Source organism: Mastigoproctus giganteus, chromosome 3 (assembly GCF_048544385.1).
Source record: "Mastigoproctus giganteus isolate SK-2022 chromosome 3, ASM4854438v1, whole genome shotgun sequence".
In the NCBI taxonomy this organism is placed as follows: Eukaryota; Metazoa; Arthropoda; class Arachnida; order Uropygi; family Thelyphonidae; genus Mastigoproctus; species Mastigoproctus giganteus.
The window spans coordinates 219,551,927-219,575,382 of record NC_143577.1 but is presented as its reverse complement, the minus strand read 5'-3'; the positions used below and the strand labels follow the sequence as shown (position 1 = coordinate 219,575,382).

At 37.0% G+C, this 23,456-nt stretch overlaps 1 protein-coding gene across 2 annotated transcripts in view; it reads right to left on the bottom strand.

Moving 5' to 3' along the window:
• LOC150088732 (inositol polyphosphate 5-phosphatase K-like) overlaps positions 1 to 23,456 on the bottom strand; it is a 218,490-nt gene that overhangs the window by 5,512 nt on the left and 189,522 nt on the right. For both annotated transcript variants that reach the window (XM_090370883.1, XM_090370884.1), the window contains exons 11-12: positions 18,690 to 18,827; positions 14,267 to 14,530 (exon numbers count right to left, since the gene is read on the bottom strand). In XM_090370883.1, the coding sequence (XP_090227009.1) occupies positions 14,267 to 14,530; positions 18,690 to 18,827 (402 nt within the window). The remainder of the gene's footprint in view (positions 1 to 14,266; positions 14,531 to 18,689; positions 18,828 to 23,456) is intronic.

The following is a 23,456-nucleotide window of genomic DNA, read 5'->3' as shown; positions in this document are numbered from 1 at the left end:
ACGGATAGTAAACTTGATTTTATTGAATTTGCGATAATACCGACAGCTGGAATTCTGTGGGTTATTAGGGTGAAATGTGTTTATACTTCCATGGAATCTTCAATCATAAAAAATTAATTTTCAGAATCTTCTCTTCATTCCTATTTTTAAAGCTTCGTAACTTGTTACTTCGTTCTCACTTGTGTGTATCACATTACTTGCAATTTGTATGTGCCATTTTCTTTGTTATTGATTGCTTATCTTTTTACTGTTTTAAATTTTAACCCCCACCCTCTGTCAGTAAACAGAAATGTCAACTAGTTAGTGTGTACATATTACAGTACGTATTAATTATTCCAATTATCACGTATATTTTTCCGATTTTCACATATCATTTAATTTTTTAATTGGTAAGGTAATAAAGGGTAAATATGTGCTTAATATATCTTTACTTTTATAGCCTGTGGATTATATTCCTCCTATTTTCGCCAATTAGAATCACTGTTTAATAGAATTAAAACGCGATTCACAAACGTGATCACAATGACCAGCACTTACTACACATTGTATAGCGAATAGTACTTTACTATGGTGACTCCATCGTAACGTGATTTGACTGTACAGTGAACCAATTGTAAAGTGGGAGTCCATTGCATTTAACTTTTTTTATGTGAAACTTCAGATAATTGGGGCAGCCGCTTAATCGGGCCAAAACGCACTAGTCCCGATGTGTCCCAAATAACTGGAATCGACTGTATTTTTAAATAAATACATTAATATCAATATTACTTTAAGGTGTGTCCAAAGAGGCTGTAAAATGAAGCATTTTGTACGAAACATTTTATATGAAATGTTCATGTTTTTATTTTGAAATAATCAACATAAAAAACAAATGTCCAAAAAGTCTATAGAATCAGCATGTAAGTGTAGTAACTTATGAGAATAAAATGAGATTAATGTATACTTAATAGTTTATGGAACATTCTAGAAGTTTCTGTGAGGTTCTTCTTCCTATAAAAAGTGATAAATTGTGCATTTAAGTAAGCTTATATGCAAGAAGTCATAAAAACCCAGAAAATGAGGGCTGAAGAAATGAAGATACATGATATAGCCACATCACTGGATAAGTATACTTCAGGAGTATACAACACAATACCTCAGAAGGGTGAAAAATAATTTCTCTGAGAGCATTTTCTTAATAACCAACAATTCTTACTCTCTGCAGAAAGCAGCTGATGTATTTTGCTTATTTGTTGGGAGGAAATTAACCACATACATATAGCACATTGTTGCACTTGACTGTATACAGTGGGAATTTCAATTTTGGATGATATTTTGGAATTTCAATGATAGCAGGTTTGTTTTTGGAATAATTTTGAGGGTTTTTTTTTATTTATTTAATATAATAAATTGTAGTTAATATATTCTAGTTTGAATCCATATAGTAACATAGATTAGTTTATTTTTGTATATAGTTAAGTATTCGAAAAGCTACAGATTAACATTCAGATAGCCCTTGTTATTGACATTGTGGTGGGAACTTTGTAACTTTCGTTCAGTAGCTTAAATTTAACTTCTCTAGTTGTTTTGTCTAAGACTTCTCTTAAAACTTCTCTAAGTTTTGTCAAGTTTCATTTCTGTAATATTTTGGAATTTAAATTCTGTAATATATTGTAAATTTAAATTTTGTAACCTTTCTAAAATTCAGATTTTAAGTCAATAATGGTTGCTACAAGATCCACTTGCAATATAAAGTCCATGGATATCGTGATCCAGAGGAAATGCCTGCATGCATTTCTGGTGTGAGTCATAAGTTTGTCATTTGTGTAGCCTTTGACATGTATTCTAAGGTTGGTCTAGTGGACAAACTGACGATTCTTTTCATTAGATCCAATTTCAGAAGTGCACCAATCTCATATTAGAACTTGGTGCATTATGAGAAGAATTTGAGTCACTGAACAAATGAGTGCTTGCCCTAGAACAAATGTAACTGGGAGCTCATCAGGGACTCAAGTATCTCATAATCTGTCAAGTGATGCACCCCTAATTCAGGTACCAGATAAAAACAGTCAAGTGCATACTGCTCTGATTGAAGGTGATCTAGTTTTATTGGGAGACTATTATCGGGGAAATGGGTAATATTTTTTGCAATACAGTGGACCATGATGAAAAAATTCTGGGAGTTAGGTAAGAATGTATATGTGTCTGCATTTCTGCCCAGACATGATAAGAAGGATTATATGTTTAAAGCCTTGTGAACTAAATCGAGACTTGAGGGAATCTGCAAGGGGGGAATTTTATCAGTGTGGCCCACACTTGTAGGTAGAAGGAATCTTCTTCCTACAAGTGTGAGATTAATACCATTTCTACAATTTTGTAGAAATGGTATTAATTTCAAAAAAGGTGGTGCAAGGATTTTTGTCAGTATCACTGAGGACAACTTAAGGGTTCAGGGAAACCGCTAGTTAGTGGGGAGAAGGGTAATATAAATTTGCATTTATTTGATGATATGGGACAAAGTAACTTGCACTCACCTCAAGAATTCTTGTTTGTTAACACAATAGTGATGTTGGCGAGATGTTCTGAGTATAGCAACGTTTCCCAAACTTTTTTAGTCAAGGAACACTTTTCATCTCACAATATATTTTACAGAACACAAGTTTAGCGGGAGGAAAAGAACTGTTTGCTAATATTTTATTACATACAACACACTGTGAATCACTAGCGTCTTTGTTTCCAACACATATAAAGCCAAAATTCAAATAACTGTCATCATACTTGAGTTTTGGTCTTTTATTAGTTGGTTCCTGTTTTTTCACTTTGGATTTTTGGGAACAAAAGGCTGCGATTGTTCATCCTCACTTTGAAGTGTAGCAATATTTATTGTGTTCGTTTTCATCAACTACAGTTGCAATACTAGAAGTACTTGCTTCTCGTTTAAAAGTTCCTTTTTTCAACCACAAATCCATGGTCATTTATTTTAATAATAATATTTTGAAATACTGATAATTATCAAAAAAAAAAAAAAAAAAAAATTATACAAGGAAGTGAGTTTTGTTATGATATCGGTTCGCTTCCCCTCTCCTTTAACCCATGTACTCCAGGCTAAATCGCATATGAATGGCATATTAGATCACTACATTGCTACTTTTCATAGATGTCATTACCTCTCCACATACTTCTCTATGCAAAAGCCCTCCAAAATAAAGTGTTCCGTGGTCTATTTGATTATTAATCCATGCCAGTATATTAATAACCAAAAAAAAAATGTTAAAAATTATAATGGTACAAAAGTGGTGCATATTTGTAACGTATACAAATATGCAAAATTTATTTATTTTATTTTATATTTTTAATTATTAATTACAATTTTTCATGGAACTCTTGTTCATATCTCAAGGAACACAGTTTGAGAAAACGCTGGTCTAAAGTAATGTTAGGAGTGTTGTCAATAAAATGGCAGAATTTGAACTCCTGGTTAGGATATCTAATGCTGACATAATAGTGCTAACAGAAGCATGGTGCCCCATGAAATTGGGGATGATGAGTTACACTGTGGTATATATAATGTATTTAGGAAAGATTGGAGGGATGGTGGTGACAGGCTTCTTATCAAATCCAGCCTAAGTGCAAAAAGAGCTTTTGTTAAGCCTAAAGTTACATCTGCCAGCCAGCATAAAATCTGTGTGGTGTGAGTTAGTTGGAAACAAAGCTATAATGAGAGTGGTAGTAATCTACAAACCAGAAGATTGTGAAGAATATGACGAGAGTCTTTACATGCAAATGGAATGCACAAGCAAGGATGAATTTCTTATTATGGGTGACTTCAATCTGCCTCATATTGATTGGATAAGTGGGAGAGAAACTCACCTTAGGGAAAAATTTTTCAAAATAAACTAGATGATTATTATTTATACCATCATGTCAGAGATAATACTAAGGGTGAGAATATTCTTAACCTCATCATTACCACAAATTAGATGATATTAGCATTAGTTCAGGCATATGATGCAAGAAAGCAAGCTTATACAGAATCAGCCAAAAAAAAAAAAAAAAAAAAAAACCCTTCCCATTTCACCCATCTGGTCACGGTCACTCCAAATGTTTGTCTAGTTCAGCCTTAAGTTTATTTAAACTGACTTCCACAACGATAGATGGAAGTCTGTTTCTAGCAATCAACTACCCACTGGCTAAAGGGAAACTTCTGCACTTATATTCTACAACTGTTTTTACTCAATCTGAATCTATGCCTCCTCAGGTTCTTCATCACTGTCATCACTTCATCACCGAACAGTGATATTATGAAATGTTGGCAAATTTCGCAATACCACAGCTGCAACAACATGGGTGCCTTCAGGATACCATATCCATGCAAGATGGTGCACCACCCCACATCCACCACTGTGTCCAAAGATTGCTAAGGCAACACTTTACAGATGAACGGGTCATCAGCTGTTGTTTCCAGACATCTTGGCCACCCCGATCACCGGACCTTAACACCATGCGACTTCTGGTTCTGGGGTTTTTTGAAGAACCAGGTGTATCAGGATAGATGTCAAACTCTGACAGATCTGAAGGAGAGCATTAGATGTCATGTGCTGGCTATTCCAGTTGACATGTTACATTCTGCTGTAGAAAATGCTGTTCTTCGAATGGAAACTGTTGTTGACCAAAATGCAGGACAGATTGAACAACTTTAGCACTGTTCAAGTGATTTGTATTGCCAAAGTGCCACATAGTGACAAATTTTGTAACTAATTTTTTCCCCCCAGTAAATGGCGAGCACATTCTTTATCGTACCTGTTGTCCAAATTTCTCTTCAGTACGAGCCTTAGAACTTGCTCCAGAGCCCTCTACATAGGGATACTTTAATTTTAACAACCCTGTATATATATATATATATATATATATATATATATTATTTTATCTTTCTATTGTGGTTTATTGTGTTTATTTTCTTAATTACGGGTGTTTTCTACTCATAGGTATTATGGTTAATACATTACTGGTCTTTAAGCTAGCCTAAACTCGGTTATCTTAAATGCCCAGGGCCTATTCATTTTTTTATTTTTCAACTTGTTACGTATTGCTAAAGAAATTGTCATATTAATTATAGATGAAAAACTGTAGCAATACTACTTTATGACAAAATGATAAAATATTAAACATTTTTATACATTTATTGTATTACATCTTTATACATATTTGTATTACATCACATGGTCGTCAATCCCCTACTTCATCGGGGGCTTTGAGCGGATTGACGGTCCATTCGATGTAATGCATTACTTACTTAATCCGCTCAAAGCCCCCGATGAAGTAGGGGATTGACGACCATGTGATGTAATACAAATATGTATAAAGATGTAATACAATAAATGTATAAAAATGTTTAATATTTTATCATTTTGTCATAAAGTAGTATTGCTACAGTTTTTCATCTATAATTAATATGACAATTTCTTTAGCAATACGTAACAAGTTGAAAAATAAAAAATGAATAGGCCCTGGGCATTTAAGATAACCGAGTTTAGGCTAGCTTAAAGACCAGTAATGTATTAACCATAATACCTATGAGTAGAAAACACCCGTAATTAAGAAAATAAACACAATAAACCACAATAGAAAGATAAAATAATAATATGTACTCTGTTCGTACCCGGGCATTGCTAAAACAGCTACCGGGACAACAGAAAAATCTAGAAATAATTTAAGGAAAACCACTATAAAAGTATATTAAAAGTAAAATACAACATAAATTATCATATTACTAAAGAATAATATATATATATATATATACACACACAGTGGATTCCGGTTATTTGGGCCACCGGTTAATCGGGGCAGCTGTTTATTTGGAGCAAATCTTAAAAAACAGAACCCAATCGAGAAAATAGCCAGGGTTTACTTTGCTTAATTGGGACAACATGCCGTTTGATCGGGGCAGGAAACCGCAGCACTGGAGGTCACAACCATAAAACAATTAGCAGTCACCTGTTTATTAGGCTTTTCTGTTAGTGCAATCAATCATAAACGGATAGTAAACTCTATCTTATTGAATTTGCGATAATACTGACAGCTGGAATTCTGTGGGTTATTATGGTGAAATGTGTTTACACTTCCATGAAATCTTCAATCATATAAAAAATTTTATTTTCAGAATCTCTTCATTCCTATTTTAAAGCTTCTTAACTTGTTACTTCGTTCTCACTTGCGCGTATTGTGTTACTTGCAATTTGTGTGTGCCGTGTTCTTTGTTATTGATTGCTTATCTTTTTACTATTTTAAATTTTAACCCCCACCCACAAATGTCAGTGAACAGAAATGTCCCCTAGTTAGTATGTACATATTACAATACATATTAATTATTCCGATTCTCACATATATTCTTCTGATTTTCATGTATCATTTAATTTTTTAATTGGTAAGGTAATCTTCTTCAAGAGGAGTGTTTCCATTTACAATGGGTTTCCTCAGCATACAAGTTATTTCTTGTTAGGAATTTTGTGTTTAATATATCTTTACTTTTATGGCCTATGGATAATATTCCTCTTATTTTCTCTAATTAGAATCCCTGTTTAATAGAATTAAAATTCAATTCACAAACGTGATCACAATGACTGGCGCTTACTACACATTGTATAGTGAACAGTACTTTACTATGGTGACTCTGTCGTAATGTGATTTGATTGTACAGTGAACCAATTGTGAAGCAGGGGGTCCATTGTATTTTTAACTTTTCTTTATGTGAAACTTCAGATAATTGGGGCAGCCACTTAATCAGGCCAAAATGCACTAGTCCGATGTGTCCCAAATAATCGACTGTATATGAACCAGGGCAGCCAGTTTATATGTGGCATGAGGTTCTTTCTGTTTGACAATAAAGTGATATTATATATATATATATATATATATATATATATATATAACTGCAAAATGTAAATGCATAAATAAAACATAAATACATATAATGCAATTTGGTAGCATGGTAGTATTATTGTTTATGTAACTGGTGAATCGGAGTAGGATTATTATTGCATTTAACTTTTTTAATTTAACTTTTATTATCTGTGATTCTCTGATTACATTGGGGAATTTGTTTGTTACTTATCATTTTTAACTGCTGAAAGAACCACATTCAACTTTTACTGCTATTGTTTAGTATCGACAAGAATATTTTGAACTTTGCAGCCATTGTTACAGTATTGAGTGCACGGTAGGGGAATTCTGGTGTTTTAATAGTAACAAATAGGTAAGCTTGAAAGTTTGAATCATGTAGGTTAGTATTAGTTAGAAAAATATTTATTATCTATTATAATTACTTAGAATTTACAAAGGTAACAGTATAGTGTAATACATATAACTTACTCCTGACAGAAGATACGAAATACATATACCATACGTTTGATATTGCAATATATATATAATTAATATCGTAAACTTAATAGCATAATCGGTGCATAGTGTTATTACTGCATTAGCTATATTAATTTAGTGTAGTATTCTTAATTATATTGAATTTGAACAAAATCATGCTTCAGACCAAAGCAAAGAGTATGATTTTAGCAAAGAGAATGTTTGCTGCCTGCTGACCCCTACTGAGGGGTGGGATTCCCGGACCTACTGTCCAGCGTTCTACTCATAACTTTAAACTAACAACTCCTACTTCTATGGGGATACCTCTAACTATCATCTCCATCTTTCTACCACTATATTCTCCCCTACAATCCTCCTTCCCCATCTTCTCCTTACTATACATCCACTCTCTTTTCCTAATTTCCACATGCTTCCCCAGAACATCAGGGAACATCGGGTAGTGGGATTGCTGTGGCTCAGGGAGAGACCTGGTGGGGGGGGGATTATCCTCTGAATCACAGTCACGTAAAATGTACTGCTTGTTAGATGTTGCAGATCTATCTGGAACAAGATATGATATTGCCAAGTGGATGGAAGTTGAAGGATGATATGGAAGTTTCTTATCACCATATAAAGTTTCTCCACAAAAGGAACATACAGGACAATGCTAACAACATGCAGACAGACCTCAACATTTCTGCTAAACAAGATCTGACTAGAATAAGAATGCTGTTAGTCTCCAGGTGGCAGGAAAAATGGAACAATACGCAGTACGGAGCAACCGTAATTTCTTACCAGTGGTAACTGAGAACAGCAAAAATCATACTAAATGGTTCACTCCAGGGCTCCATGCCCTATTCTTGTTAATGGGCCATGGTAGCTTCAATGAAAAGCTCCACAGCATGGGCCTCACAGACACCCCAGCTTGCACCTGCGGAAACAGAGAATCTAAGGCCTACCCGATATACAATTGTCACCTGTACATGGACATCTGGACACAACTTGGAATTGAGACTGGCTGCTACACCCAAGATGAAGCACCAGAATTAATTGCAACTTGGACTAACTATGCAGCCTTCTGTAGGTTTGCTAATGCCCTCTTCAAGGATAGGGTAACTATTACCCAAGAACAGTGCCAACGACATTCTGACATGTAAACTCTAACAAGATCAGATTGATCAGACACATTAATGGGACTTTGACTGTGACTTAAACTACAGAACCACACCTTGGCAGAAAATACTGCAGACCCTGATCAGGGTGGGATCCTCTCTGCTGACCCCTGTCTGGTGGTAGGATCTTTGCTGCTGACACCACCTGGGGTGGGATCTTCACTGCCGACCCCCAACTGGGAGTGGAATGTTTGCTGCCTGCTGACTCCTACTGAGGGGTGGGATTCCTGGACCTATTGTCCAGCGTTCTACTCATATCTTTAAACTAACAACTCCTACTTCTATGGGGATACCTCTAACTATCATCTCCATCTTTCTATCACTATATTCCCCCCTACAATCCTCCTTCCCCATCTCCTTACTATACATCCACTCTCCTTTCCTATATTTCCACAGGCTTCCCCAGAACATTGGTTCTGGGGATGAATCTGGCGTGCCTCTGCACAGCTAAAAATGAGAAATAGGGAGACAATAAAACTCTTGTATGTCACTCCCCCCTCAGTTGCTAAATCACCTAATGCTGGCCACTCAACACAACAAAACACCACACCTTCACATATTCCAGCACCACACACAAACAGCCAGCCATAGCATTTACCTCACCACAAGACGACAAAGTGACGAATGGGATCTTGTGACTAGAATCTGTATAAAAAACCCATTAATAATAATAATAATAAATTGCAAAATAGGATGTATTTTTGTATGTGTGTGTTGTTCGATGTAAGAAGTGCGAGCATATTAGGCTCCTACACACATTGTCATAGGCCTTTAAGCAGGTTTTAAGAGCAGGGTGGATGCCTTGAAGGATTTAAATTAGGGGGCCATAAAGCTCTCAGATGCTCACATCAATACCCAATAAGAGTAGATCTGCAGAATTACTTAACAAGTACAGGGTAATGTTGAAAAAAAAGTCGCAAGTTAGGGCAAGTGTCTGCAATTTTGATCAGACATGATAGGAGGGAGTATATGATGAAAGCCTTGTCAATCAATTTGGCCCTGGAGAGACGGTGCAAAGCTCATGGGGTAGAATTTTTCTCAGTGTGGTGTGTGCTAATTAGGTGAGACTGTTTCTACAGGGATGGGATAAACTTAAATAGAAGGGGTGCAAGAATATTTGCTGATGCTATCGAGGCAGTGAGAGGTGGGTCAGAAAACTGCTAGCTTGAGGGGATACACAGCCTAATAGATTAACTAGAGCCGCAGGCAGGGATGAAAGTGATCCATGCACTACTTCAATTGGGAAATACAGCAGCCCAGAAAGCAAGGTGTCAGGGATTTCGGGCCCTGCTGTGGGTCATCATGGAACAAGTGAATACATGGCTGTGTTAGAATAACTAGGAGTAAAAACAGGTGCATGTATACTTGCATGCACACCAATAATAAGTGCATAATAAATAAATTTGCTGAATTTGAAATGCTGGTGAAGACATCAAATGCAGACATTGTTGGGATATCACAGATGGTGTCACTCAGATATAAGGGATGTAGAATTGGAATATGGAGAGCACAATGTGTACAGAAACGACACAGTGCATAGTGTTTATTGTCAAGACACACCGGGGGAGGGATCACCTAAAACCACATAGTATTCTCAGTGTTGCAGTACAAACTCTGTAAATGCCAGAGGTAGGGTAAGTTTTGGTGTTGGTCTGAGTAGTGTAGTGTTGGGTTGTGTTGTGTTGGTCTGTTGTTCCTCCGGCATTTAGATACCCAGAAAAGACAAAAAACATAGGAAACAAGGAGAGGTTATGCTCTTAGTTAAGAAGCACATAAAATCTAAGGCAATCCAACCAGTTGACATGGGTGGCCAGAGCAATGTTGAGTAACTTTGGTGTCACATAAGCACTGGGAAAGCAAAATTGAAAGTAGGAGTGTGTTATAGACCTAATGACTCTGATGGGTACAACGAAGAAATGTACAGAGAAATAGTGTGGGTCAGTATATCAGAATCTTCTAATGGGAGATTTTAACTTTCCAGATATTGAATGGAACCTGTCGGTTGGTCACTCAGACTAGCAAGAATTTTGTGGATTTACTGGATGAATGTTTTTTTCATGCAGCAACATGTTAGTGAGGCAACAAGAGGAAATAATACTCTTGATCTGATTATCAGCATTAAGAATCTGCAGATAAAAGAAACACAAGGTGGCAGTGATTACAGTGTACTGATTTGAGATTTACTTAAAGATGTAACTACCATCAAGGGTAAAGGGAAGGGTTTTTACTTTTGTAAAGGTGACTACAGTGGTTTCAGACAGTCTTTAAATTCTATACAGTGAGATCAACTGATGATGTTAAAAACAGTGAATTCTAAATGGGAAGCCTTCAAGGAATTAATCTTGGAAGCTACTAGGCTTTTCACACCAACTAAAAAATACTGTCCAAGATTAGGCCTAAATGGATGTCAGATGAACTAATGAGACTCATGGCAATTTTTTTATGTCACCCAAATTTTTTCTTCTATGTCACCCAATAATTTGGGTGACAGAAGTCTATGGTAGAAATAAACTAGTCTACAATCAAGTCACAAAGGAGGTTAGGCTAGCAAAGGCAGATTATGCGAAATCTTTGGTAAAAGATGCCAAGAAAAGCAGCAAACACTATACTTATGTAAATACTAGAAGGAAGTGAATGAATCAAACTTGATTTTGATGGATCAAATGTTGATGAGCCTGCTCAGGTTGCTGAGAAACACAGTGAGTATTATTTTGCATCTACATTCACATATGAGGAATTCTTTAAGAAAATGGATGCCAGAAGTTTATCAAACCCAAAAAGGAGCTAAATGATTTTGTAATAACTTGAAAGTGGAAAGTGGAAGAGAAACTGATGAAGTTAAACATAAGAAAGGCACTTGAGAGTGGATGGGATCTAATTAATTATATTAAGGGAGTCAGCAAGGGAAGTGAGAAAACTGTCAGCTATAATTATGAGAGCAGACTTGGATTCAGGAGAGGTCCCTGTGGACTGGAAATGTGTGAAAGATTCCCCAATTCACAAAGGGGATCAAAAGGTATCATGAGTAATTACAGACCTGATAGTTTAACTTCTGTTCCATGGAAAATAATGGAGTCACTGATTAAAGAAGCACTGCAGGATCATCAAGACAAGATTGTAGTTATAGTTCAGACACAGCATGAGTTTATTAAGGAGGTCTTGTCTGAAAAATTTGCTTGAATACTATGATGTGGTCACAAAGGAACTGAATGCAAAAAATAATTTTGATATCATGTACTTGTATTTCAGGAAAGCCTTTGATACTGTTCCACATAAAAGACTGCTATGCAAATTGTAGTGGTGTGACATTAAGGGGCGAGTTGCTGCTATGGATAAAGGGATGGGTGAGTGCAAGAAGACAGAAAGTGTAAATCAAAGGACACTGCTCTTCGTGGACTAATGTTATTATTGGAGCCTCCCAGGGTTCGGTGTTGGGCCCGCTGTTGTTTTGTGTATTTATCAATGATATTGATGAAGGTATATCAGGCTTAATGTCCAAGTATGCAGATGAAACAAAGGTTGGCATGGTTGTTAATGACAGTAATGGCAGTGTGCTATTGCAACAGGATCTAGAAAAGTTGGCAGATGGGCTGAGAAATGCCAATTAAAGTTTAACATCGACAAATGCAAAGTACTGCATATGGTTAACAGTCACCCCAGAGTAACCTACCAACTGTGTGGTACTACACTCAGGACAGGGGAATAAAAAAGACCTGAGGGTAATTGTGCAGTCAGATATGAAGTTCTCTGAGCAGTGCAGACAGGTGTGCAGAACAGCTTGTTAATGATACACAGGAATTTTGCTAGCAGGGATAAGGAGGTGATTATCCCATTATATAAGGCAATGGTCAGGCCACATCGTGAGTACTGCATACAAGTCTGGAGGTCTCATTTTAGGGACGAAGAGCTGCTGGAATAAGTACAGAGAAGGGCAATGAGATTGATGGAGGAACAAAGGGACATTCTTACAAAACAAGGCTTCAGTTCTGCAAATTGCAGCATCAGGAGACTAGGCACCTGCGAGATGATCTGATTGAAGTGTTTAAGACTTGAAGAGGATTCAGCAGGCTCAAGGTCAATGCTTAAGGGAATTGTTTCTTTTGCTCAGACTACATACACATGGGGGGCATAAATTTAAATTGAGGAAGGAGACAGTTGCAGAATATATATACCTAAGTTTGCCTTTAGTTAGCAGGTGGTGGAATGCTGGAACAAACTTCCATCTGTTATTGTGGAAGTTGATAGCTTAAATAAATTCAATTAAGTACTAGACAAATTATTGGAGGGAACGGATAGGTGAAATTGAAAGTGTTTTTTTTTTTTTTTTTTTTTTTTACTGATGCTGTATTGCTCTCAGTTGTTCCATATGCATCTCAAAAATATTTATATTGACAATATAACCAAATAAAGTGTCTTACCCAATGTCTAACTACTGTTAGACATTGGGTAAGACACTTTAAGAGTGGGGAACATGACGATAAAGTCATGGTGACAGTGTTTTAGGACAAAGGCAGGGCCTTGCTTGTGGGTGTCTTGGAGTGTGGCACCACAATCAACTCAGATCGATATGTGAAAACGTTGAAAGCCCGCATCTGTAGGGTTCAACTGGACCAAAACCTTAACAAGGTTCTTCTTCTCCATGACAACGCACGACCCCACATCAGTCTGCACACGATGGAGGCCATTTTAAAACTGGGGTGCACTGTTCTACCTCATCCCTCTCATAGCCTGGATCTTGCACCTTCCGACTATCACCTCTTCGGCCCACTGAAGGATGGCACTCTGTGGAACTCATTTTGCGGAAGATGACCAGCTTGAGCAGAGTGTTCACAAAACCCTCCAGAGCAAGAGTAAGGACTTTTACAGGATTGAAATACAGTGTCTGACTCAGAGATGGTGGAAGTGCATAGAAAATGATGTGTAAAAATAACAGTGTGTTTATTAGTGACTGAGGATTAATTGACGTAAAAGGCATAGTTGTAGGAATTAAATTTTCTGAGGAAAAAAATAGGAGGCATTACTTTTGTACCACTCCTTGTACTATAACTTATGCATGCAACATTTATCTTATTTTTAAAAAATGTAGCAAGTTCTAGAGGGCATTCATCACAGTTAATTCTTAAAAGCAGCTTTTTAGATGCATCATACATGCTCAATATCAAGCTTAGAGGACGTTCACATATATTTTTCTTATGCATCAGGTTTTGAGGGGATAGATTTTAAAATTATTGATATTCTAGACTAAGATGATGGAAAACAACTTTCTAATTGACACATACACACATAAAGCAACTGATTAGGAAAATTAGGTAAAATTTTATCAAAAAAATCGCATAATTTTACCTAATTTTCCTAATCAGTTATCATGAACTTCCAAGATCTGATCAAGATAAGTATAAAATTGTAAATTTTATACTCTCTCCTGCTTAAGTTTTCTAAAAATCAAGACTAAGTGAATTTAAGAGTTGATGAACATTAAGTAAAATGCTCTGTAAATACAGACTTTCATTTTTCATTCATTATGACTTGTGACTCTTGTCTTTTTTTAAAGAAATTTGCACCCCTTGCATAGTTATTGTGAAATGAAACATAACAAGCACTATTGTTTGTATGGATGTGGCAGGGCAGAGCAGGTATGTAGTAGCCAACAAATTAGTAGCATGCTGCTATCTTGTTAGAAAGATAGTGTTATCTAATGCAATTCAGAAGTGAGATCTCAATTTATTTAATTTTTAATTAAATATTTAATGTCCACTTACCTCAAATGGTTCACTTATACCAAGTACATCATCAAACTGTGAACTAACAAATAGCAGCCTATACATGCCCTTTATTAGTAGGTTCTGATCTGCAAATATTGCTTTGTACCATTGTGCTGTTGTACTTGGCACACTAGGAGCATTTTCTGTGATTGGTACTATGTCTTGTGAATTTTCTGTAGTTGCTGAATATGGTGCTGAAATGGAAGGTCTTGATGATGCCCAAACAAAACATATATGTTCGTCTTTATCTGGAAAATTAGCCTAAAAACAGTTAAAAAAATAATAATAAACATCCTGTAGAAGGCTGCCCTCCTCTCTCCATCCCCATCTCTCATTAAAGATTTAAATATCAAGGTAGGAAATGACAATTATATCTGTAGAGATACTCTAGAAAAACTTTGAGAAAATGGTAAATCCAACAATAACGGTAAAATGCTACCACAATTTTGCACAAGCCATGTACTCTTAATTAGAAACAAACAGAGCAATTCAACATAAAGACAGTGACAAATTTACTTGAAATGAATATAATACAGACAAGAAAAGCATAATTCATCATATCATTATAGAAAAGGATCTTTAATAAATTCTTATTGAACATAAAGAAAAGTGCAAGAGGGCTAAGATATGTCTGAAAGAGGCTAAAATCTGGGGAAGATTTTGGGAAAGATAGGGAACAGAAGTAACAGAAAGGTGGAAAAAAATGTTTCAGCATTTAGTTAAATCTCAGAATAGAAGAAAAACAATAACTAAGGTAATCAAAAATTATCAAGAAAAATTATAAACAGAAGAGAAGGACTTTTAAATGTACAGAATAAATAATTTGATGATTTGTTAAATAAAAGAGCTGAAGCCATCAATGAAAAAGAAGAAAAGATGTAAAGGGAGTTATGAATTTAGACCCAAAATGCTGAAAGCCAGAGGGGAAAAAAGTGCCAGTGTCTGCATCATATTACCACAGATTGTTTACTGAAACACAAATTCCACAATACTGGAGCAAGGTGTTATCTAAGAAAAGAGGATTAGAAGTATTGCTTAATGTTCTTTGGAAATGAACAGTCTGTTTTAAGATCAAATAGTGATGTCATGACCAAATGTTTGCACTAAAACAAATTTCAGAAATATCATGGAAACAAAATATGAACATGTATTTAGAAGAGAAATCTCCTCTTTTGTATATTTTTAAGAGAAATGGAAAGTTTGTATAAAAATGGCAAATCAATAGTGATTGAAAGAAGCATTTTAAAATAATTTTAGGTTTATGAGGCAGGCTACATGTTATCAAAAATAGCACCTTTCCTAGATATGTATTTGATCTTGCAACAAAATTTCTAGCAAAAATTTTGATTTGATTAGCAGTTGTTTTATAAATTTCTGAAAAGAGTGCAAACTAAAAAAACTTTTTTTTGCAAATTTTTTTTTTTTTTTTGCATGCAAAAAAAAAAAGCGCATGCTACCTAATGGAGTGTTTTTTTAAAAAATTGTATTACAGTAGAATCTTCAATTTGGCATGCTCGGAACCCAATACGTGCCAGATTTCTGACAATTCCTTTTTTTGAGGGTTACGTATAGACTAAGTATCTGATCCCTATAATCTCCACTAGTGGGTAATAATGTCACTAATAATGGTCATGGGTTTGAATAAAACCTCTAGAGAAACATCTAATGTTTTATGATGTTATGATTGTGCAATATTTTTTAATATAAGGTATAAATAGTGTGCTATGACATCAGTAATTGAACTGCCTTAAAAACTTAAATATAGACTATGTATTATTAAGCAATATACTGTGAAATAGTAATGAATGTTTCACAAAATGAATGATCTTGCACATTCCACATTTATAGTAATAATGACCATCTAGGAAATATGTAAAACAGAATGAAATTTGTGTTTGGAAATTATTAATGGAACAAAATGTATATATGCAGCACCTGCAGGGTGCTGCTTCCCCCACCTTCTTTTTAAGTCCGACCAGCCTATTTTCCCTTGCCCTCACATGGGTGACTATTCAAAATACAAAATATTCACAAAGTACAGGATTTTTTGAATGCCAGGTTTTTGAGGTTTTACTGTATTACAAAAACTTTCTTTTTCTTATCTTTGACTTAATAATAAAATTTCAAGGAAAATTTTCTATTGAAAGCTATGTTATAAACTTCCAAAAACTAGCGCCAAATAGAACATGAACTGGAATAAATGTAATTAAAAAATATATTAAAAAATTATTCAATATATTTAATTGAATAAATTAAATATATTGAATATATTTAATTGAATAAATGCAATTAAAATATACAAAGATATTTTAGCTTTGTGAACTAGACAGTATTATTAGCTGGGGTGGGAGGGGACTTAAGAAATTTTCATAAACTCCAATACATTATTGGATTTTTAACATTGTAGTCTCTTACACCCTGTGTGCATCCAAATATAAAAAATTTTTGAAAGGAAAAGGAAGTCTCAGGGTTAGGATAAGCATTAGTATTGGTATTATGGCCGACTGGGCTAGCCAGGTGGGTAAAGTGCCTGCCTGGCAACCCAAAGGTCGCAGGTTCGAATCCCGCCTTGGGCTTGAATCAGAGTAAAATGCAAAAACTTTGGGAGGTGCATTATGGCCACAGAAGCTGATGTGCCAACAACTAACAAAAAAAAAAAAAAAAAAAAAGGACTGGTATTAGCCATATAGTGCAAGGAAGCTACAAGTTTTGCTGCACTGGCCAAAAAAAAAAAAGTAGATAAGAATATACAAATTATATGCTTTTCTCCTCACATCCAGCTGACCTTTGAATTTCATCAAATTGTCAACATCGACTACCTGCAGTGGTAACTTGTTCCAATAATCAACAACTCACTGGCTAAAGGAAAACTTCTTATAATATAGTCTAAACCTCTCCCTCTGTAATTTGAATTTATGGTTCTGGAATTCTTTATAACAGTGAAAATTCTGCCTTTGTTCATTTTACTAAACCCTCTCAGAGACTTATAAATCTCAATCAGATCCCCCTCTAAGGCACCTGGTTACTAAGCTCTGTAGCCCACATACTGAAGTTTTTTATCGTATGGTCACCCTTTCACCAATCTCAACATGCTAGTTGCCTATCTGTAAACCCTTTCAAGAAGTCCAATGTCTTTTTTCAGATGAGGTCTCCATACTTGGATACAGTATTCCAAATGCAGTCTTACAACTGCCTTATACAGCAGGATTATGACCTGCCTATCTCAACTGGATATTGCTTGATAAATCGGCTTTCCTGATCGCCTGTTGACACTGCTCAGAAAACTTCATATATGTCTTTATTGTAATTCCCAGATCCTGAAGGAACACTGTTTGACACCAATCATTAGCAACTCTCCCAATCTTTACATCATCTGACATTTCACCAATCTGAAGAAAATCCATTAATCACAGCCCTTTTACCTTCTGCCCTGCAGCCACCCTGCAATCCATCTGAGATTGAAGATTAGTAATCTAAATATGTTCTAACTTATAAAGTAACCTCTCATGAGGGATAGAGTCAAATGCCTTGCTAAAATCCAAATAAACTATATTGAAATTGTTCCGTACATCCAGCTTATGAGTAACTGTGCAAAAATAGCTTACCAAGTTAGCTAAATATGATTTTTCCTTAAAAACCATATATGTCCTTCAGAATGCCATTTCTATCTAAATGACACCCTGGATTGCACTCTTAATCATTGCTTCTAAGATTTTCCCTATCACTGAAGTTAGGCTAACTGTTCTATAGTTAATGACTTCACTCTTAGAACTGTCTCTATATCCTGGCCCTTCTTCAATCCAAAGGAATCTCTCCCAAGTCCAATGATGTCCTCACAATTAACCTTAAGGTTCAATACCCTCTGTGGTAGCCTCCCTCAAAATTACTGGGTATATACCATCAACTCTAGGAGCCTTACTTGCCTTTAAGCTTGAAAGTTTTTCTAATAAATGGTGTTCTGCAATTTAAAAAATTGCTTATTTCATATGGCTCAGCCTCACTTGCAGAGCATCTCCTCAGCATGAAGGGTCTTTTGTCACTAAAGGACAATGCAAAGTACCTATTCAATTCATCAGCAACATCAGTTGAATTATCTAAGACTTTTCCACAACCAGTACACAACAGTCCGATTTCGTGATCTTGTGCATTTTCTTCTTCTTTGTATAAAGAAGGATTACTAGGAGGGATGAGGAAGTTAAATTAACTAAACAGAAATTTGAAGAAACAATGAATGGTAATAAGCCCAGAGATAGACTATGAGGAGGGTGGATCAAAAGCGTCAAGACATAACAGGACAGCAAGGAGTAAAATGGTGAATGGAAGAATGTCAGCATAACGAAAAGAAAATATCTACATTTAAATATGCAAATAATAATAAATCTCTAAAAATAATTATGAATGGAGGAATTTGTTTACTTACCCTATACAATCCTATCCAATCCCACATATTAGGAAAACTTCCGTCATTAAACCTGTACCATGCTACACCATCCTGATTCATTTTCCATCGTGAAATAGGAAAAAATTCTACACTTCTTTCTGTTGGCTGATGGAAAACCTGTTATCAAAATAAAACTTCAGAGAACTTTGCTATAACAATAGGTAAAACAATTCACTACATGTAATCAACTTAAGAATTTATTAACTTTTTGAAACCTAAACAAATACACTATGAAAACTTAAAGAAAACGAGATTAGCTCCGTGCAGACGAGGTTTTTACAGCTCCAGCTAACAGAGACGTTTTTCTTAAATTTTTATGATTTTACTGACTCATTGGCATATCAATTTATTATCTAGAAGTAGCTTTATATTCCTAGTTATGATAACTTAGATAGAGATTATGTAGGTTATTACTTAGTATCAGTAAAATTTGTACCATTCGAAACTTTACCACCATTCTGTAGAATCAATCGCGTAGTACGAATAGTGTAACATACATCTCGAACTTGATAGCGTAAGGTATAATGTAAAAGTAGATAGCGTAATACGTACCACTGTAGTAGGAATCTGTTAGCTTAGTATAGTATTGGCAATTAATCAATTAAATTTATAAATCCTTTTAATTTTTATTGTAAATTACATTGAATTTAAACAGAAATCATGCTGTAGACAAGAGCAGCAAAGCAATATGCACAAAGTAGCGAAAGTGCTGTGGTTCGTGGGAGAACTGAAGGGGGCAATTCGACATTGCATTACATCTAGTTCTGCAAACATGTGCAAAATGTGACATGTTTGCAGAACTCTCTAGAACAGAACATGATCTAGCCATGGAGGATGTCTTTGTGTGTGCTAGGTGCAGAGAATGTGAAGAAATTAGACCAACTCAGCGTTCTGAGGGGCATCTATGAGATGCTTGAAGAGACGGGTAGATGCCCACAAAGGAATTAAAATGGGGCCCATCAAGCTCTCAGCTACTCAACTCAATGCGGAGCTCACTCTTGTGCACCAGGAAACACAGCGACAATCTTCAGAGCAGAATAGGCTGTCCCACAAGAGCTAGTTACTGTCAGTGACTCAATTGTCACGGAAACAGGAAATATATTGTGCAAAAAGGATAGGTGGAATAGGGCCAGGGTATGTCTGCCCACTCGGCTACGGCCTCCGTAGCCGAGTGGGCAGGAGCGGGAGTGCAGTAGCACACGCTCTTTGAGTAGACCGGGGTTCAAGTCCCTGACTGCTGAATACAGTCAATCTGCCAACCCACACTGGACCAGCGTGGCAGATTATGGTCCATTTCCCTCAGCATGAATTGTTGAGGAGGCTTCCATCCTGCAGTGGGTTGATAATGGCTGCACTTTACTTTTATGTCTGCTAGGGGCAAAAGTTGATGGTGTTGTAGAGCAGATATCATATTTTAAGGGCACAAAAGGTGATATCATTGTACATGTTGGCACTAATGACATTTAAGTATGGGAAATTTTCGGATTTACTTAGCAAGCACAGGTCAATGTTGAAAAAAAAGTAGCGAGTTAGGGTAAAATTAGAAAGTGTCTGCAATCCTGCCCAGACACGATAGCAGGGAGTATATGATGAGAGCCTTGTCAATCAATTTGGCCTGGAGAAACTGCAGGGGTAGAATTTTTCTCAGCGTGGTCTGTGCTTGTTAACAGGAAGGATTGCTTCTACAGGGATGGAATACACTTAAATACAAAGGGTGCAAGAATATTTGCTGATGCAATCGAGGCAATGTTAGGTGAGTTGGAAAATTGATTAACAATAGCCACAGGCAGAGGTGGAAATGTTTCTTGCACTGCTTCTATTGGAATGAGCAGCAGCCCGGAAACCAAGTGCTGGGGATATCAGGAACTGCTGGGAGTCATTAAACAAGTAAATACATGGGGCGTGTTAGAATAGTAGTAGTAGTGGCATGTGATGCAAGAAAGCAAGTGTATGAGCTTATGCAGCATTAGCCAAAAAAAAAAAAAAATCACACCATTCCCCCCAAATGCATGTCCAGTTCCTCCTTAAATTTATTTAACCTATCAACTTCCACAACGACAGATGGAAGTTTGTTCCAGCAATTAACCACCCACTGGCTAAAGGCAAATTTCCGGACATCTATTCTACATCTGTCTTTTTTTAATTTGAATTTATGCCCCCTTAGGTTCGTAATCTGAACAAGTGGAAGGATCCCATCAGAATTCAGCGTGCTCAACCCATTCAAGGCCTTATACACCTTAATCAGATCACCGTGCAGGTGCCTAGTCTCTGGCCACTGCAATTTGCAGAACTTAAGCCTCTCTTGGTAAGAGGAACCCTTCATTCCCCCTCACCAATCTTGTTGCCCTTCTCTGTACAAGCTCAAGCAAATCTACATCCTTCCTAAAATGAGGCCTCCAGACCTGTACGCAGTATTCAAGGTGTGGCCTAACCATTGCCTTATACAGAGGGACAATCACCTTCTTTTCCCTGCTAGCAAAATTCCTATATATCATTGACAAATTCCCATGACCTGCTGTTGCAGCCTGTCTGCATTGCTCAGGAAACTTCATATCTGACTGCACAATTACTCCTAGGTCTTTTTCATTTCCTACCACATAGGTGTAGTACCACATAGTTGGTACATTTCTCTGGGGTTACTTCTACCCATATGCAGTACTTTGCATTTGATCCTGTTACAGTAGCACACTGTCATTAACAACCCTGCCAACCTTTGTATCATCTGCAAACTTCGACACTAAGCCTGATATATCATCATCAATATCACTGATAAATATACAAAACAACAGTGGACCCAACACCGAACCCTGTGGGACTCTACTAATAACATTAGTCCACGAAGAGCAGCACCCATTGATTACCACCCTCTGTCTTCTCCCACTCAACCATCCTTTTATCCATTGTAACAACGTACCCTTAATACCATTCTGCTCCAATTTGTACAATAGTCTTCCATGTGCAACAGTGTCAAAAGAAGCTTTCCTGAAATCCAAATATATGATATCAAAATTATTTTTTGCATCCAGTTCCTTTGTAACCACATCATAATATCCTATCAAATTTGTCAGACAAGACGTTTCCTTATCAAACCCAAACTAAGTAACTAAGAGTAAGAACGGGTGCACGTATACTTGTTTTACACCAATGCTAGGAGTATAGTAAATAAATTTGATAAATTTGAAGTTCTGGTTAAAATATATTGTTGGCAGGGTTGTTAATAACTGTAATGACAGTAAGCTGCTGTAATAGGATCTGGAAAAGTTGGGCAGATGGGCTGAGAAGTGGCAACTGAAGTTTAACATTGACAAATGCAAAGAACTGCATATAGTAGCAGTAACCCCAGAGAAATGTACCAACTACAGCATCCAGTCACATTATTATGACTGTCCCCCAATGCAGACATCACACACAAATCATACAGTGCACATGTCAAGTTCACACACTGCAAGCATATAAGTTTTGATGTTCGGCATCCGTGAACATAGTAACAGCTTCTGTCGTGGGCATAGCACACAACCTATCAGACTTGGAAAAAGGTATGATCATCAGCTATTGGGCCAGGGGTGCCAGCATTAAAAAAAAAAGCGGAATTTGTAAAATTTTCACATGCTGCAGTGGTGAAAGTGTATCAAGACTGGACAAATGGGACAGTTTTGATGACCCGACATGCTAGTTGTGGAGCCACATGTACCACTGATCCCAGAGGTGAATGCCGGCTGAAATGGTTGGTCAGGACCAATCGGCGTGCTAGTGTTGTTTAACTGGTCGTTCAAATGGACGGTGGGGACACCAGAAAGGTCTGCAACATGACAGTGCAGCGAACCCTGTTGCACATTGGGCAATGGAGCAGATGTTTGATGACAGCACCCATGCTGACGGCTGTTCATCGCAAACAATGCCATCAAGTTTGCACAGCTGGCCAACACTGGACCCCAGCCGAGTGGCAACAGGTGGCCTTCTCTGATGAGTCATGATTTCTGCTCCACCGAGTGGATACACAGTGGCATATTAGGTGTGAAACCTCTGAGAACAGACACCCGGACATGATTGTTGGCAGAAGACAGGCTGGTGGTGGCGACGTTATGATCTGGGGAATGTTTTCGTGGCATGGCATGGCTTGGGTCTGCTGATACCTCTGGAGGGCACCCTGAACGCAAATGGTTACCTATCGGTCATCACCGATCAGGTACACCCATAACATGTTGACTGTGTTCCCTGGGGGCGATGCTATTTATCAGCAAGACAATGCGCCATGCCATGTCACCAGAATTGTCCGTGAGTGGTTTGAGGAGCACAACGAAGACGTCAAGCTACTCTCTTGGCCACCGAATTCCCCGGATCTTAACACAATTGAAAATCTATGGGACCACCTCGATCGACACATCAGATGGATGGATCCTCCACCAAGGAACTTACAGGAACTCTGGGGTGCACTGTAGTCTGCATGGTCACAGATACCTGTAGCAACCTTCTGCAGACTTATTGAGTCCCTTCCACAGCAGTTCGCTGCCGTGCATGCTGCGAAAGGTGCATATTCTGGATATAATGTGAATGGACTCTGTATGTGGTGTTACATTAGGGTAGTGGAGAACGAAAGAGACCTGGGGGTAATTGTGCCGTCAGATATGAAGTTTTCTGAGCAGTGCAGACAGGCTGCCAGAGAAGATCATGAGGTCTTGTCAATGACATATAGGAATTTTGCGAGCAGGGATAAGGAGGTGATTGTCCCCTTGTATAAGGCAATGG